Source organism: Acipenser ruthenus, chromosome 5 (assembly GCF_902713425.1).
Source record: "Acipenser ruthenus chromosome 5, fAciRut3.2 maternal haplotype, whole genome shotgun sequence".
NCBI lineage: Eukaryota > Metazoa > Chordata > Actinopteri > Acipenseriformes > Acipenseridae > Acipenser > Acipenser ruthenus.
The window spans coordinates 88,348,681-88,363,562 of NC_081193.1; the positions used below are offsets into that span (position 1 = coordinate 88,348,681).

Here is a 14,882-nt window from a genome sequence, read left to right on the forward strand (position 1 = left end):
GCAATCTGGACCAGTACAGACCAGGCTAATGTGGACGAATCAGCGGTTCCCAACCCCGGCCCAGGGGACCCCCTGTGTCTATTACAGATAAGGAGAATTTAAAACAGAGCCTAGACAGCAAAGGGAACAAGATACAACGTGAGTGTGCATAATTTTACATAAAACTCGAAAACAGCAGGGAAAATGACATTAATAAAAACAGAAATATATTTACTTCAGCCAGTATGAATAACCGACCACAAGTCGACACAGTTGTAAGAAGGATGGGAGCTGTTATGCACAGGTGACCCGCATGTTTGGAAGTGTTGCTGGTTAATACACAACCCCTGGCTTTATTTTAAAACGTTGTTTTCCGAGAAGCAACGTGATGTGGACGCTTTGACCCTGAACCTGACAAAGCATACACACACACAAAAAGAAACACGCCCCCATCCCACTGCCAGCAAGGAAGGCTCTGCTGAAAACTGGTTTTGCTTTGACTGTCTTTTAAATAGCTAACCGGGTCCTGACAGAAACACAGCCCCAGCCCTGTGAAGGAAACAAGCAGAAAGCAACGCAGCTTGCGAGTGAGTGCGCACGCCTTAGAGAACGAGACCGAATCAAAACCAGGCATGGGTCCGCTGATGGTCAACGTCGACAAATGGATCGAGGAGAACGAGGCTTCGTTTCTGCCACCCGTCTGTAACAAATTAATGTAAGCGCTGTAACTTTCCTGAAGAGTGCTGCTGTACAGTAGTTTATAAAAATAAATAAATAAAAAAGTACTTCCTGACAGCTCAGGGCATAAACTTCTTCTTCTTCTTCTTGTTGTATGATTAGTTGTGTTGTATGATTAGTTGTGGTCCGCGTGTGTTTTATCACGTCAGCTCTATAGCACTGAACCACAACGGGCAATTATGCAAAATATTTCAATGCAAAAACATCTGTAAGTAACCTAAAAATGCTGTGTAGGAGTTTATGTTGACTCTGAAATGTCTTCATCTAGACAATGTGGGGAAGCTATTTAAAAAAAAGCCAACAAGATGCTTGGATATATTGTGAGAAGTGTTGAATTTAAATCAAGGGAAGTAATGTTAAAACTTTACAATGCATTAGTAAGACCTCACCTAGAATATTGTGTTCAGTTCTGGTCACCTCGCTACAAAAAGGATATTGCTGCTCTAGAAAGAGTGCAAAGAAGAGCAACCAGAATTATCCCGGGTTTAAAAGGCATGTCATATGCAGACAGGCTAAAAGAATTGAATCTATTCAGTCTTGAACAAAGGAGACGACAGGGTGATCTGATTCAAGCATTCAAAATCCTAAAAGGTATTGACAATGTCGACCCAGGGGACTTTTTCAACCTGAAAAAAAGAAACAAGGACCAGAGGTCACAAGTGGAAATTAGATAAAGGGGCATTCGGAACAGAAAATAGGAGGCACTTTTTTACACAGAGAATTGTGAGGGTCTAGAACCAACTCCCCAGTAATGTTGTTGAAGCTGACACCCTGGGATCCTTCAAGAAGTTGCTTGATGAGATTCTGGGATCAATCAGCTACTAACAACCAAACGAGCAAGATAGGCCGAATTGGCCTCTCGTTTGTAACCTTTCTTCTGTTCTTCTGTTCTTAACTGCTCATGCAATGTGAGGGTTATTGCCACCCTATTACATCATGTGAGAACCTGTTGAACATAATACTGTAGCAATGACTGAGACTGCAACCCAGCGCACCTGCATTCTCAGAGTCTCTCCTAATCAGAGGGAGCAGGGCAATCTGTAGCAATGTTAATGGATACTGTTCTATAAGAGACATGTTGACGATAAGCCTTTCCAGGGATGGAAATAAGACTCCTATTGCAAAGCAGTTTGCACCATTCCAGGTTTTGCTATGAGCTTGATCAGCCACAGTGTATAGGTAACAAGCTCAGGTGTGTCTTACTAAACTCGTAGTGAAATCAGGAATTCATCTAAATACTATGCAATTGGAGTCTTACTTCCGTCCCTGCTTTCTCAAAAATTACACACGGCCATCAAATGTATTTAAGTTATGGTTTAGTGGACAGCTGGGAAATCTAACAATTGCTGACATCAAGATTGGAGCTTTTCTCTCAAGCTGATACCTTAGGTTTCCTTCCCCCAGGATCCTGTCAGACCGCACACAGCAGTAACCAGCAGCTTATTCCTGCATATTATCCAACAATCAGTCCGTGTGGAGGGGTCAGGACTGCTCTTCTCAATGCATAGCCAGGTCATTTACACAAAGACCTCGGAGGAAATGTTGTGTAATGTAAAAAATAGAGCCAGTCCTTCATTCTACAATAGTGGGGGTGGGATTATGCTCTGCACTGTATGTGTCCTGTCCCATGTCCCCCTCCTCTCCCCTCCCTGTGTTTCTCAAGAACTTCAGCTTCTAGAAAGCCGAGGTGAATCATATGAAGTATGATTTGTTTGTAGAAGATTAAAGGAGTGCTGTTAGTTTTTCTCTTTCTGTTTTGTCAGGCACTTCTCCCAGTTAAATGTCATGTTTGTCGGGGGCCCGAACATGAGGAATGACTACCACATTGAAGAAGGGGAAGAGGTAAAACCACGACTCATCCTGGAGTTTAAACTGTCCACTGTCTCTTAGTTCAGGCATTGCCACCCCCGCTGCCCACTTGTTTTTATCAGAGATCAGTTTTATTTACAATTCTTCTATTGATCTCTGTTGCACAAGATCCTGTTGCTTGTAGCTGTTGTCTGGCGTCGGTGTAACTGATCTGCTTTGTTACTGTGTCTTGAGTGATAAGCTGTTCAATAAGACAAAGTTCACACATGTATTTGTGATCCAGCCAGGCTCCCAGGATAATAGGGAATGGAATGCGTGAACACTGACTCATGATTCAAGAACCCCCTCTTCATGTTTATCACATCTGCTTTGTTACTGTGTTTCTATTCTCAAACACATAGATGTTGCATCAGTAAACACAACTATTGGTTGGTTTCACAGACCTAGATTAGCACTATAGACTACCTCATGTTATTTTAGTTAAGTAATCCAAGATTAGTGCACAGGATCTATGAAACCAGCCATACACGTGCACAGTGCTCATTTAACCCATGTCTTCCTCCTCTATTCCAGCTGTTCTACCAGCTGAGAGGTGACATGTGCCTGAAGGTGATTGAGAACAACACACAGAAGGATGTGCTCATTCGAGAGGGAGAGGTGAGCATGTGACTGCTCCTTCGAGTGGTGAATGTGTGACTGCTCTTTCGAAGGTGAGCATGTGACTGCTCCTTCGGGTGGTGAGCATGTGACTGCTCCTTCGGGTGGTGAGCGTGTGACTGCTCCTTCGAGTGGTGAGCGTGTGACTGCTCCTTCGAGAGGTGAGCATGTGACTGCTCCTTCGAGAGGTGAGCGTGTGACTGCTCCTTCGAGTGGTGAGCGTGTGACTGCTCCTTCGAGTGGTGAGCGTGTGACTGCTCCTTCGGGTGGTGAGTGTGTGACTGCTCATTCGAGTGGTGAGCGTGTGACTGCTCCTTCGAGTGGTGAATGTGTGACTGCTCCTTCGAGTGGTGAGCGTGTGACTGCTCCTTCGAGTGGTGAATGTGTGACTGCTCCTTCGAGTGGTGAATGTGTGACTGCTCCTTCGGGTGGTGAGCGTGTGACTGCTCTTTCGGGTGGTGAATGTGTGACTGCTCCTTCGAGTGGTGAATGTGTGACTGCTCCTTCGAGTGGTGAGCGTGTGACTGCTCCTTCGAGTGGTGAATGTGTGACTGCTCCTTCGAGTGGTGAGCGTGTGACTGCTCCTTCGGGTGGTGAGCGTGTGACTGCTCCTTCGGGTGGTGAGCGTGTGACTGCTCCTTCGAGTGGTGAGCGTGTGACTGCTCCTTTGGGTGGTGAATGTGTGACTGCTCTTTCAAAGGTGAGCGTGTGACTGCTCCTTCGAGTGGTGAGCGTGTGACTGCTCCTTCGAGTGGTGAATGTGTGACTGCTCCTTCGAGTGGTGAGCGTGTGACTGCTCCTTCGAGTGGTGAATGTGTGACTGCTCCTTCGGGTGGTGAGCGTGTGACTGCTCTTTCGGGTGGTGAATGTGTGACTGCTCCTTCGAGTGGTGAATGTGTGACTGCTCCTTCGAGTGGTGAGCGTGTGACTGCTCCTTCGAGTGGTGAATGTGTGATTGCTCCTTCGGGTGGTGAGCGTGTGACTGCTCCTTCGGGTGGTGAGCGTGTGACTGCTCCTTCGAGAGGTGAGCGTGTGACTGCTCCTTTGGGTGGTGAGCGTTTGACTGCTCCTTCGGGTGGTGAGCGTGTGACTGCTCCTTCGGGTGGTGAGCGTGTGACTGCTCATTCGAGTGGTGAGCGTGTGACTGCTCCTTCGAGTGGTGAGCGTGTGACTGCTCCTTCGAGTGGTGAGCGTGTGACTGCTCCTTCGAGTGGTGAGCGTGTGACTGCTCCTTCGAGTGGTGAGCGTGTGACTGCTCCTTCGGGTGGTGAGCATGTGACTGCTCCTTCGAGTGGTGAGCGTGTGACTGCTCCTTCGGGTGGTGAGCATGTGACTGCTCTTTCGGGTGGTGAGCATGTGACTGCTCCTTCGGGTGGTGAGCATGTGACTGCTCCTTCGAGTGGTGAGCATGTGACTGCTCTTTCGAAGGTGAGCATGTGACTGCTCCTTCGAGTGGTGAGCGTGTGACTGCTCCTTCGAGTGGTGAGCGTGTGACTGCTCCTTCGAGTGGTGAATGTGTGACTGCTCATTCGAGTGGTGAGCGTGTGACTGCTCATTCGAGTGGTGAATGTGTGACTGCTCCTTCGAGTGGTGAGCATGTGACTGCTCCTTCGAGTGGTGAGCATGTGACTGCTCCTTCGAGTGGTGAATGTGTGACTGCTCCTTCGAGTGGTGAGCGTGTGACTGCTCCTTCGAGTGGTGAGCGTGTGACTGCTCCTTCGGGTGGTGAGCGTGTGACTGCTCCTTCGAGTGGTGAGCGTGTGACTGCTCCTTCGAGTGGTGAGCGTGTGACTGCTCCTTCGGGTGGTGAGCGTGTGACTGCTCCTTCGAGTGGTGAGCGTGTGACTGCTCCTTCGAGTGGTGAGCGTGTGACTGCTCCTTCGAGTGGTGAGCGTGTGACTGCTCCTTCGAGTGGTGAGCGTGTGACTGCTCCTTCGAGTGGTGAATGTGTGACTGCTCCTTCGGGTGGTGAGCGTGTGACTGCTCCTTCGGGTGGTGAGCGTGTGACTGCTCCTTCGAGAGGTGAATGTGTGACTGCTCCTTCGAGTGGTGAGCGTGTGACTGCTCCTTCGAGTGGTGAGTGTGTGACTGCTCCTTCGGGTGGTGAGCGTGTGACTGCTCCTTCGGGTGGTGAGCGTGTGACTGCTCCTTCGAGTGGTGAGCGTGTGACTGCTCCTTCGAGTGGTGAGCGTGTGACTGCTCCTTCGAGTGGTGAGCATGTGACTGCTCATTCGAGTGGTGAGCGTGTGACTGCTCCTTCGAGTGGTGAGCGTGTGACTGCTCCTTCGGGTGGTGAGCGTGTGACTGCTCATTCGAGTGGTGAGCGTGTGACTGCTCCTTCGAGTGGTGAGCGTGTGACTGCTCCTTCGGGTGGTGAGCGTGTGACTGCTCCTTCGAGAGGTGAATGTGTGACTGCTCCTTCGAGTGGTGAGCATGTGACTGCTCCTTCGAGTGGTGAGCGTGTGACTGCTCCTTCGAGTGGTGAGCGTGTGACTGCTCCTTCGGGTGGTGAGCGTGTGACTGCTCCTTCGAGTGGTGAGCGTGTGACTGCTCCTTCGGGTGGTGAGCGTGTGACTGCTCCTTCGGGTGGTGAGCGTGTGACTGCTCCTTCGAGTGGTGAGCGTGTGACTGCTCCTTCGAGTGGTGAGCGTGTGACTGCTCCTTCGAGTGGTGAGCGTGTGACTGCTCCTTCGAGTGGTGAATGTGTGACTGCTCCTTCGAGTGGTGAGCGTGTGACTGCTCCTTCGAGTGGTGAGCGTGTGACTGCTCCTTCGAGTGGTGAATGTGTGACTGCTCCTTCGGGTGGTGAATGTGTGACTGCTCTTTCGAAGGTGAGCATGTGACTGCTCCTTCGGGTGGTGAGCGTGTGACTGCTCCTTCGAGTGGTGAATGTGTGACTGCTCTTTCGAAGGTGAGCATGTGACTGCTCCTTCGGGTGGTGAGCGTGTGACTGCTCCTTCGAGTGGTGAGCGTGTGACTGCTCCTTCGGGTGGTGAGCGTGTGACTGCTCCTTCGAGTGGTGAGTGTGTGACTGCTCCTTCGGGTGGTGAGCGTGTGACTGCTCCTTCGAGTGGTGAGCGTGTGACTGCTCCTTCGGGTGGTGAGCGTGTGACTGCTCCTTCGAGTGGTGAGCGTGTGACTGCTCCTTCGAGAGGTGAGCGTGTGACTGCTCCTTCGGGTGGTGAGCGTGTGACTGCTCATTCGAGTGGTGAGCGTGTGACTGCTCCTTCGGGTGGTGAGCGTGTGACTGCTCATTCGAGAGTGCTTTTGTTGTCAGAGCAGCTATGGTCCCCTTCAGTGTCAGAACATGACTTTATTCTAAATGGCTTTGAAGTGAACCCAAGTGTTTCATTAAGCTCTGTGGAAAATGAAGCATCTGCACAGTATGTATTGTGCAATGCTGTAGGGTTAACAGTGAATGGAAATAGCTGGCTATTTTTTACCCTTATCAATTAAAAATGTTACATGGTTACAGTACTGTGCACAGGGAGGATGGAGCATGGTGAGCTGAAGGCTACAGTACTGTGCACAGGGAACATGATGAGCTGCATGGTTACAGTACTGTGCACAGGGAGGATGGAGCATGGTGAGCTGAAGGCTACAGTACTGTGCACAGGGAGCATGGTGAGCTGCATGGTTACAGTACTGTGCACAGGGAGGATGGAGCATGGTGAGCTGAAGGCTACAGTACTGTGCACAGGGAGCATGGTGATCTGCATGGTTACAGTACTGTGCACAGGGAGCATGGAGCATGGTGAGCTGCATGGCTACAGTACTGTGCACAGGGAGCATGGTGAGCTGCACGGCTACAGTACTGTGCACAGGGAGCATGGTGAGCTGCACGGCTACAGTACTGTGCACAGGGAGCATGGTGAGCTGTGTGGCTACACTACTGTGCACAGGGAGCATGGTGAGCTGTGTGGCTACAGTACTGTGCACAGGGAGCATGGAGCATGGTGAGCTGTGTGGCTACAGTACTGTGCACAGGGAGCATGGAGCATGGTTAGCTGTGTGGCTACAGTACTGTGCACAGGGAGCATGGTGAGCTGTGTGGCTACAGTACTGTTCACAGGGAGCATGGAGCATGGTGAGCTGTGTGGCTACAGTACTGTGCACAGGGAGCATGGAGCATGGTGAGCTGTGTGGCTACAGTACTGTGCACAGGGATCATTGTGAGCTGCATGGCTACAGTACTGTGCACAGGGATCATTGTGAGCTGCATGGCTACAGTACTGTGCACAGGGAGCATGGTGAGCTGTGTGGCTACAGTACTGTGCACAGGGAGCATGGAGCATGGTGAGCTGTGTGGCTACAGTACTGTGCACAGGGAGCATGGTGATCTGTGTGGCTACAGTACTGTGCACAGGGAGCATGGAGCATGGTGAGCTGCATGGCTACAGTACTGTGCACAGGGAGCATGCTGAGCTGCATGGCTACAGTACTGTGCACAGGGAGCATGGTGAGCTGCATGGCTACAGTACTGTGCACAGGGATCATTGTGAGCTGCATGGCTACAGTACTGTGCACAGGGAGCATGGAGCATAGTGAGCTGTGTGGCTACAGTACTGTGCACAGGGAACATGGTGAACTGCAAGGCTACAGTACTGTGCACAAGGAGCATGGAGCATGGTGAGCTGTGTGGCTACAGTACTGTGCACAGGGAGCATGGTGAGCTGCATGGCTACAGTACTGTGCACAGGGATCATTGTGAGCTGCATGGCTACAGTACTGTGCACAGGGAGCATGGTGAGCTGCATGGCTACAGTACTGTGCACAGGGATCATTGTGAGCTGCATGGCTACAGTACTGTGCACAGGGAGCATGGAGCATAGTGAGCTGTGTGGCTACAGTACTGTGCACAGGGAACATGGTGAGCTGCAAGGCTACAGTACTGTGCACAGGGAGCATGGAGCATGGTGAGCTGTGTGGCTATAGTACTGTGCACAGGGAGCATGGTGAGCTGCAAGGCTACAGTACTGTGCACAGGGAGGATGGAGCATGGTGAGCTGCGTGGCTACAGTACTGTGCACAGGGAGCATGGAGCATGGTGAGCTGCAAGGCTACAGTACTGTGTACAGGGAGCATGGTGAGCTGCAAGGCTACAGTACTGTGCACAGGGAGCATGGTGAGCTGCGTGGCTACAGTACTGTGCACAGGGAGCATGGAGCATGGTGAGCTGTGTGGCTATAGTACTGTGCACAGGGAGCATGGTGAGCTGCATGGCTACAGTACTGTGCACAGGGAGCATGGAGCATGGTGAGCTGTGTGGCTATAGTACTGTGCACAGGGAGCATGGTGAGCTGCATGGCTACAGTACTGTGCACAGGGAGCATGGTGAGCTGCATGGCTACAGTACTGTGCACAGGGAGCATGGTGAGCTGCATGGCTACAGTACTGTGCACAGGGAGCATGGTGAGCTGCATGGCTACAGTACTGTGCACAGGGAGCATGGAGCATGGTGAGCTGTGTGGCTACAGTACTGTGCACAGGGAGCATGGTGAGCTGCATGGCTACAGTACTGTGCACAGGGATCATTGTGAGCTGCATGGCTACAGTACTGTGCACAGGGAGCATGGAGCATGGTGAGCTGTGTGGCTATAGTACTGTGCACAGGGAGCATGGTGAGCTGCATGGCTACAGTACTGTGCACAGGGAGCATGGAGCATGGTGAGCTGTGTGGTTATAGTACTGTGCACAGGGAGCATGGTGAGCTGCATGGCTACAGTACTGTGCACAAGGAGCATGGAGCATGGTGAGCTGTGTGGCTACAGTACTGTGCACAGGGAGCATGGAGCATGGTTAGCTGTGTGGCTACAGTACTGTGCACAGGGAGCATGGTGAGCTGCGTGGCTACAGTACTGTGCACAGGGAGCATGCTGAGCTGCATGGCTACAGTACTGTGCACAGGGAGCATGGTGAGCTGCATGGCTACAGTACTGTGCACAGGGAGCATGGTGAGCTGCATGGCTACAGTACTGTGCACAGGGAGCATGGTGAGCTGCATGGCTACAGTACTGTGCACAAGGAGCATGGAGCATGGTGAGCTGTGTGGCTACAGTACTGTGCACAGGGAGCATGGTGAGCTGCATGGCTACAGTACTGTGCACAGGGATCATTGTGAGCTGCATGGCTACAGTACTGTGCACAGGGAGCATTGTGAGCTGCAAGGCTACAGTACTGTGCACAGGGAGCATTGTGAGCTGTGTGGCTACAGTACTGTGCACAGGGAGCATGGAGCATGGTGAGCTGTGTAGCTACAGTACTGTGCACAGGGAGCATGGTGAGCTTCAAGGCTACAGTACTGTGCACAGGGAGCATGGAGCATGGTGAGCTGTGTGGCTATAGTACTGTGCACAGGGAGCATGGTGAGCTGCATGACTACAGTACTGTGCACAGGGAGCATGGTGAGCTGCATGGCTACAGTACTGTGCACAGGGATCATTGTGAGCTGCATGGCTATAGTACTGTGCACAGGGAGCATGGTGAGCTGCATGGCTACAGTACTGTGCACAGGGATCATTGTGAGCTGCATGGCTACAGTACTGTGCACAGGGAGCATGGAGTATAGTGAGCTGTGTGGCTACAATACTGTGCACAGGGAGCATGGTGAGCTGCAAGGCTACAGTACTGTGCACAGGGAGCATGGAGCATGGTGAGCTGTGTGGCTACAGTACTGTGCACAGGGAGCATGGTGAGCTGCAAGGCTACAGTACTGTGCACAGGGAGCATGGAGCATGGTGAGCTGTGTGGCTACAGTACTGTGCACAGGGAGCTGCAAGGCTACAGTACTGTGCACAGGGAGCATGGAGCATGGTGAGCTGTGTGGCTACAGTACTGTGCACAGGGAGCATGGTGAGCTGCATGGCTACAGTACTGTGCACAGGGAGCATGGTGAGCTGCATGGCTACAGTACTGTGCACAGGGAGCATGGTGAGCTGCAAGGCTACAGTACTGTGTACAGGGAGCATGGTGAGCTGCAAGGCTACAGTACTGTGCACAGGGAGCATGGTGAGCTGTGTGGCTACAGTACTGTGCACAGGGAGCATGGAGCATGGTGAGCTGTGTGGCTGCAGTACTGTGCACAGGGAGCATAGAGCATGGTGAGCTGTGTGGCTACAGTACTGTGCACAGGGAGCATGGTGAGCTGTGTGGCTACAGTACTGTTCACAGGGAGCATGGAGCATGGTGAGCTGCAAGGCTACAGTACTGTGCATAGGGATCATTGTGAGCTGTGTGGCTACAGTACTGTGCACAGGGAGCATGGTGAGCTGCATGGCTACAGTACTGTGCACAGGGAGCATGGAGCATGGTGAGCTGTGTGGCTACAGTACTGTGCACAGGGAGCATGGAGCATGGTGAGCTGTGTGGCTACAGTACTGTGCACAGGGAGCATGGTGAGCTGTGTGGCTACAGTACTGTTCACAGGGAGCATGGAGCATGGTGAGCTGTGTGGCTACAGTACTGTGCACAGGGAGCATGGAGCATGGTGAGCTGTGTGGCTACAGTACTGTGCACAGGGAGCATGGAGCATGGTGAGCTGCGTGGCTACAGTACTGTGCACAGGGAGCATGGAGCATGGTGAGCTGTGTGGCTACAGTACTGTTCACAGGGAGCATGGAGCATGGTGAGCTGTGTGGCTACAGTACTGTGCACAGGGAGCATGGAGCATGGTGAGCTGTGTGGCTACAGTACTGTGCACAGGGAGCATGCTGAGCTGCATGGCTACAGTACTGTGCACAGGGAGCATGGTGAGCTGTGTGGCTACAGTACTGTGCACAGGGAGCATGGTGAAGCAGTCCAAGTGTCAGTATGAAGCAGGGTTTGCTTTGCAGATGTTTTTGCTGCCGGCCCGGATCCCTCACTCCCCGCAGAGGCAAGCTGGCACCGTGGGGCTGGTGATCGAGAGGCAGCGACTGCAGAGCGAGACAGACGGGCTCAGGTAACACAGCGATACAGCACAGCTCTGCATCTTGTGAATCCTGCTGCTATACCATAGTGCTGCTAACAATCCTGCTGCTATACCATACTGCTGCTAACAATCCTGCTGCTATACCATACTGCTGCTAACAACCCTGCTGCTAAACCGTACTGCTGCTAACAATCCTGCTGCTAAACCATTCTGCTGTTAACAATGCTGCTGCTATACCATCCTCATGCTATACCATACTGCTGCTATACCATCCTCTTGCTATACCATACTGCTGCTTTATACTACTGCTTCTGAGCATTACTGCTACTAATACTCTACACTTCTGCTGCTGCTATACAATATTACTACTGAGCAATACTGACCCTGTACACTACTGACCCTGTACTCTACTGACCCTGTACACTACTGAAACTGTACGATACTGATCATATATACTACTGACCCTGTACTCTACTGACCCTGTACACTACTGACCCTGTACTCTACTGACCCTGTACACTACTGAAGCTGTACGATACTGACCCTGTACACTACTGAAGCTGTACTCTACTGATCATATACACTGCTGACCCTGTACTCTACTGACCCTGTACTCTACTGACCCTGTACACTACTGACCCTGTACACTACTGAAGCTGTACTCTACTGATCATATACACTGCTGACCCTGTACTCTACTGACCCTGTACACTACTGACCCTGTACACTACTGAAGCTGTACTCTACTGATCATATACACTGCTGACCCTGTACTCTACTGACCCTGTACACTACTGACCCTGTACACTACTGAAGCTGTACTCTACTGATCATATACACTGCTGACCTTGTACTCTACTGACCCTGTACACTACTGAAGCTGTACTCTACTGATCATATACACTGCTGACCCTGTACTCTACTGACCCTGTACACTACTGACCCTCTACTCTACTGACCCTATATAATCCTGCTGCTTTCCAAGCTCTCTTGTTGAATTATACTGAGCCTTAATGACTGCAGGTGCCTCTTAGGAAAAAAGACTTCGGAAAATAATAATGTTGCAAAACTGGAATTCTAGGAAACATTCTTCGTTAACCTGGTCATCATGATCATCATTATGTGTTGCTCCCCACTGGTAATTAAATCCCCTGAAAAGGGCACATAGTGGAGGTGGTGGGTCATATGTATGTTACACTTCACATACATGTATCTAGACAATGGGGTCTATTGGATTGATCTAAAGTCATGGACCTAAATACAACCACCATTTAGATATTACAATCAGGATCAAACCTACAACTTTACACAGATTTGCACACACAATTGTTATTCTCAAAGTCCTGCTTCGATCCAGGCCGTGTTTAGCAGCAGTTGTGCAGATTCAGACTCTTTCACATACAGAGCGCACTGCATTCGGACTGCAGGGATGAACAGACTGTAGTGGATTAACAGATTCCCCCAGCAAAGGGTGCTAAAGAGCTGTGTGAAATCAGTATTGGTGTGCAGGCAGCCAGTTTCATTGTCTGCCTGTTTCTTGGTTCTGCTCCTCCAGGTACTACGTTGACAATTCCACTGCCGTTCTGTTTGAGAGATGGTTTTACTGTGAGAACCTGGGAGTGCAGCTGGCACCGATCATCAGCGAGTAGGACTCTCTCTTTCTCAAGGATATTCTATTGTATACAGCCGTGTGCACATGTATTAGAACACCTCATTGCTTCTGTAGTTCAGCAGTGTGCTCATGTATTAGAACACCCCATTGCTTCTGTAGTTCAGCAGTGTGCTCATGTATTAGAACACCCCATTGCTTCTGTAGTTCAGCAGTGTGCTCATGTATTAGAACACCCCATTGCTTCTGTAGTTCAGCAGTGTGCACATGTATTAGAACACCTCATTGCTTCTGTAGTTCAGCAGTGTGCTCATGTATTAGAACACCCCATTGCTTCTGTAGTTCAGCAGTGTGCTCATGTATTAGAACACCCCATTGCTTCTGTAGTTCAGCAGTGTGCTCATGTATTAGAACACCCCATTGCTTCTGTAGTTCAGCAGTGTGCTCATGTATTAGAACACCCCATTGCTTCTGTAGTTCAGCAGTGTGCTCATGTATTAGAACACCCCATTGCTTCTGTAGTTCAGCAGTGTGCTCATGTATTAGAACACCCCATTGCTTCTGTAGTTCAGCAGTGTGCTCATGTATTAGAACACCCCATTGCTTCTGTAGTTCAGCAGTGTGCTCATGTATTAGAACACCCCATTGCTTCTGTAGTTCAGCAGTGTGCTCATGTATTAGAACACCCCATTGCTTCTGTAGTTCAGCAGTGTGCACATGTATTAGAACACCCCATTGCTTCTGTAGTTCAGCAGTGTGCTCATGTATTAGAACACCCCATTGCTTCTGTAGTTCAGCAGTGTGCACATGTATTAGAACACCCCATTGCTTCTGTAGTTCAGCAGTGTGCACATGTATTAGAACACCCCATTGCTTCTGTAGTTCAGCAGTGTGCTCATGTATTAGAACACCCCATTGCTTCTGTAGTTCAGCAGTGTGCTCATGTATTAGAACACCCCATTGCTTCTGTAGTTCAGCAGTGTGCTCATGTATTAGAACAACACCCCATTGCTTCTGTAGTTCAGCAGTGTGCTCATGTATTAGAACACCCCATTGCTTCTGTAGTTCAGCAGTGTGCTCATGTATTAGAGCACCCCATTGCTTCTGTAGTTCAGCAGTGTGCTCATGTATTAGAACACCCCATTGCTTCTGTAGTTCAGCAGTGTGCTCATGTATTAGAACAACACCCCATTGCTTCTGTAGTTCAGCAGTGTGCTCATGTATTAGAACACCCCATTGCTTCTGTAGTTCAGCAGTGTGCTCATGTATTAGAACAACACCCCATTGCTTCTGTAGTTCAGCAGTGTGCTCATGTATTAGAACACCTCATTGCTTCTGTAGTTCAGCAGTGTGCACATGTATTAGAACACCCCATTGCTTCTGTAGTTCAGCAGTGTGCTCATGTATTAGAACACCCCATTGCTTCTGTAGTTCAGCAGTGTGCTCATGTATTAGAACACCCCATTGCTTCTGTAGTTCAGCAGTGTGCTCATGTATTAGAACACCCCATTTCTTCTGTAGTTCAGCAGTGTGCTCATGTATTAGAACACCCCATTGCTTCTGTAGTTCAGCAGTGTGCTCATGTATTAGAACACCCCATTGCTTCTGTAGTTCAGCAGTGTGCTCATGTATTAGAACACCCCATTGCTTCTGTAGTTCAGCAGTGTGCTCATGTATTAGAACACCCCATTGCTTCTGTAGTTCAGCAGTGTGCTCATGTATTAGAACACCCCATTGCTTCTGTAGTTTTGATTTGTTGTGCATATGAAATCAAACCACTGAAAGTGAACATCTTGGATAATTGGCAAAACAGGCAAATTAGTGATTGTCTTATTTAATTGATGACTTTCATAGGCCACACATGCAATTCATTTAAAATAGTAAGAGAACATGAACACAGAGCCACATATGGTAAAATGCAGGAGAGTTTTTAGAAGTTGTTTAAGATGCCTAATTAAAGCACAAAGTGGTCTAACATTTTCACACACGAGTGCCTATTGTTTCTATATCACTGATTACTGACTGGAAATGGAAATTCTCACACCCTGAGGTTTGCATGCAGGTAGTTATATAAAGGATATAAATCAGAAATCTTGAAATGTTTTAATACATTTGCACACTATATAACAAATGGTCATCTCCAAAAAGCAGTGTATTTGATAGGCCATTGCATCTTATACA

General features: G+C 49.8%; 1 protein-coding gene across 3 annotated transcripts in view; it reads left to right on the forward strand.

The window, feature by feature from the left end:
* haao (3-hydroxyanthranilate 3,4-dioxygenase) overlaps window positions 1-14,882 on the forward strand; it is a 42,278-nt gene continuing 27,396 nt past the window's right edge. Inside the window, exons 1-6 of one of the 3 annotated variants that reach the window (XM_059024722.1) lie at window positions 1-138; window positions 495-694; window positions 2,481-2,559; window positions 3,100-3,183; window positions 11,016-11,122; window positions 12,648-12,737. In XM_059024722.1, coding sequence (XP_058880705.1) covers window positions 612-694; window positions 2,481-2,559; window positions 3,100-3,183; window positions 11,016-11,122; window positions 12,648-12,737 — 443 coding nt within the window. In that variant the 5' untranslated portion in view covers window positions 1-138; window positions 495-611. Of the gene's footprint in view, window positions 139-330; window positions 695-2,480; window positions 2,560-3,099; window positions 3,184-11,015; window positions 11,123-12,647; window positions 12,738-14,882 lie in introns of those variants that run through there. The other 2 variants (XM_059024721.1, XM_059024723.1) reach the window with 2 other exon arrangements.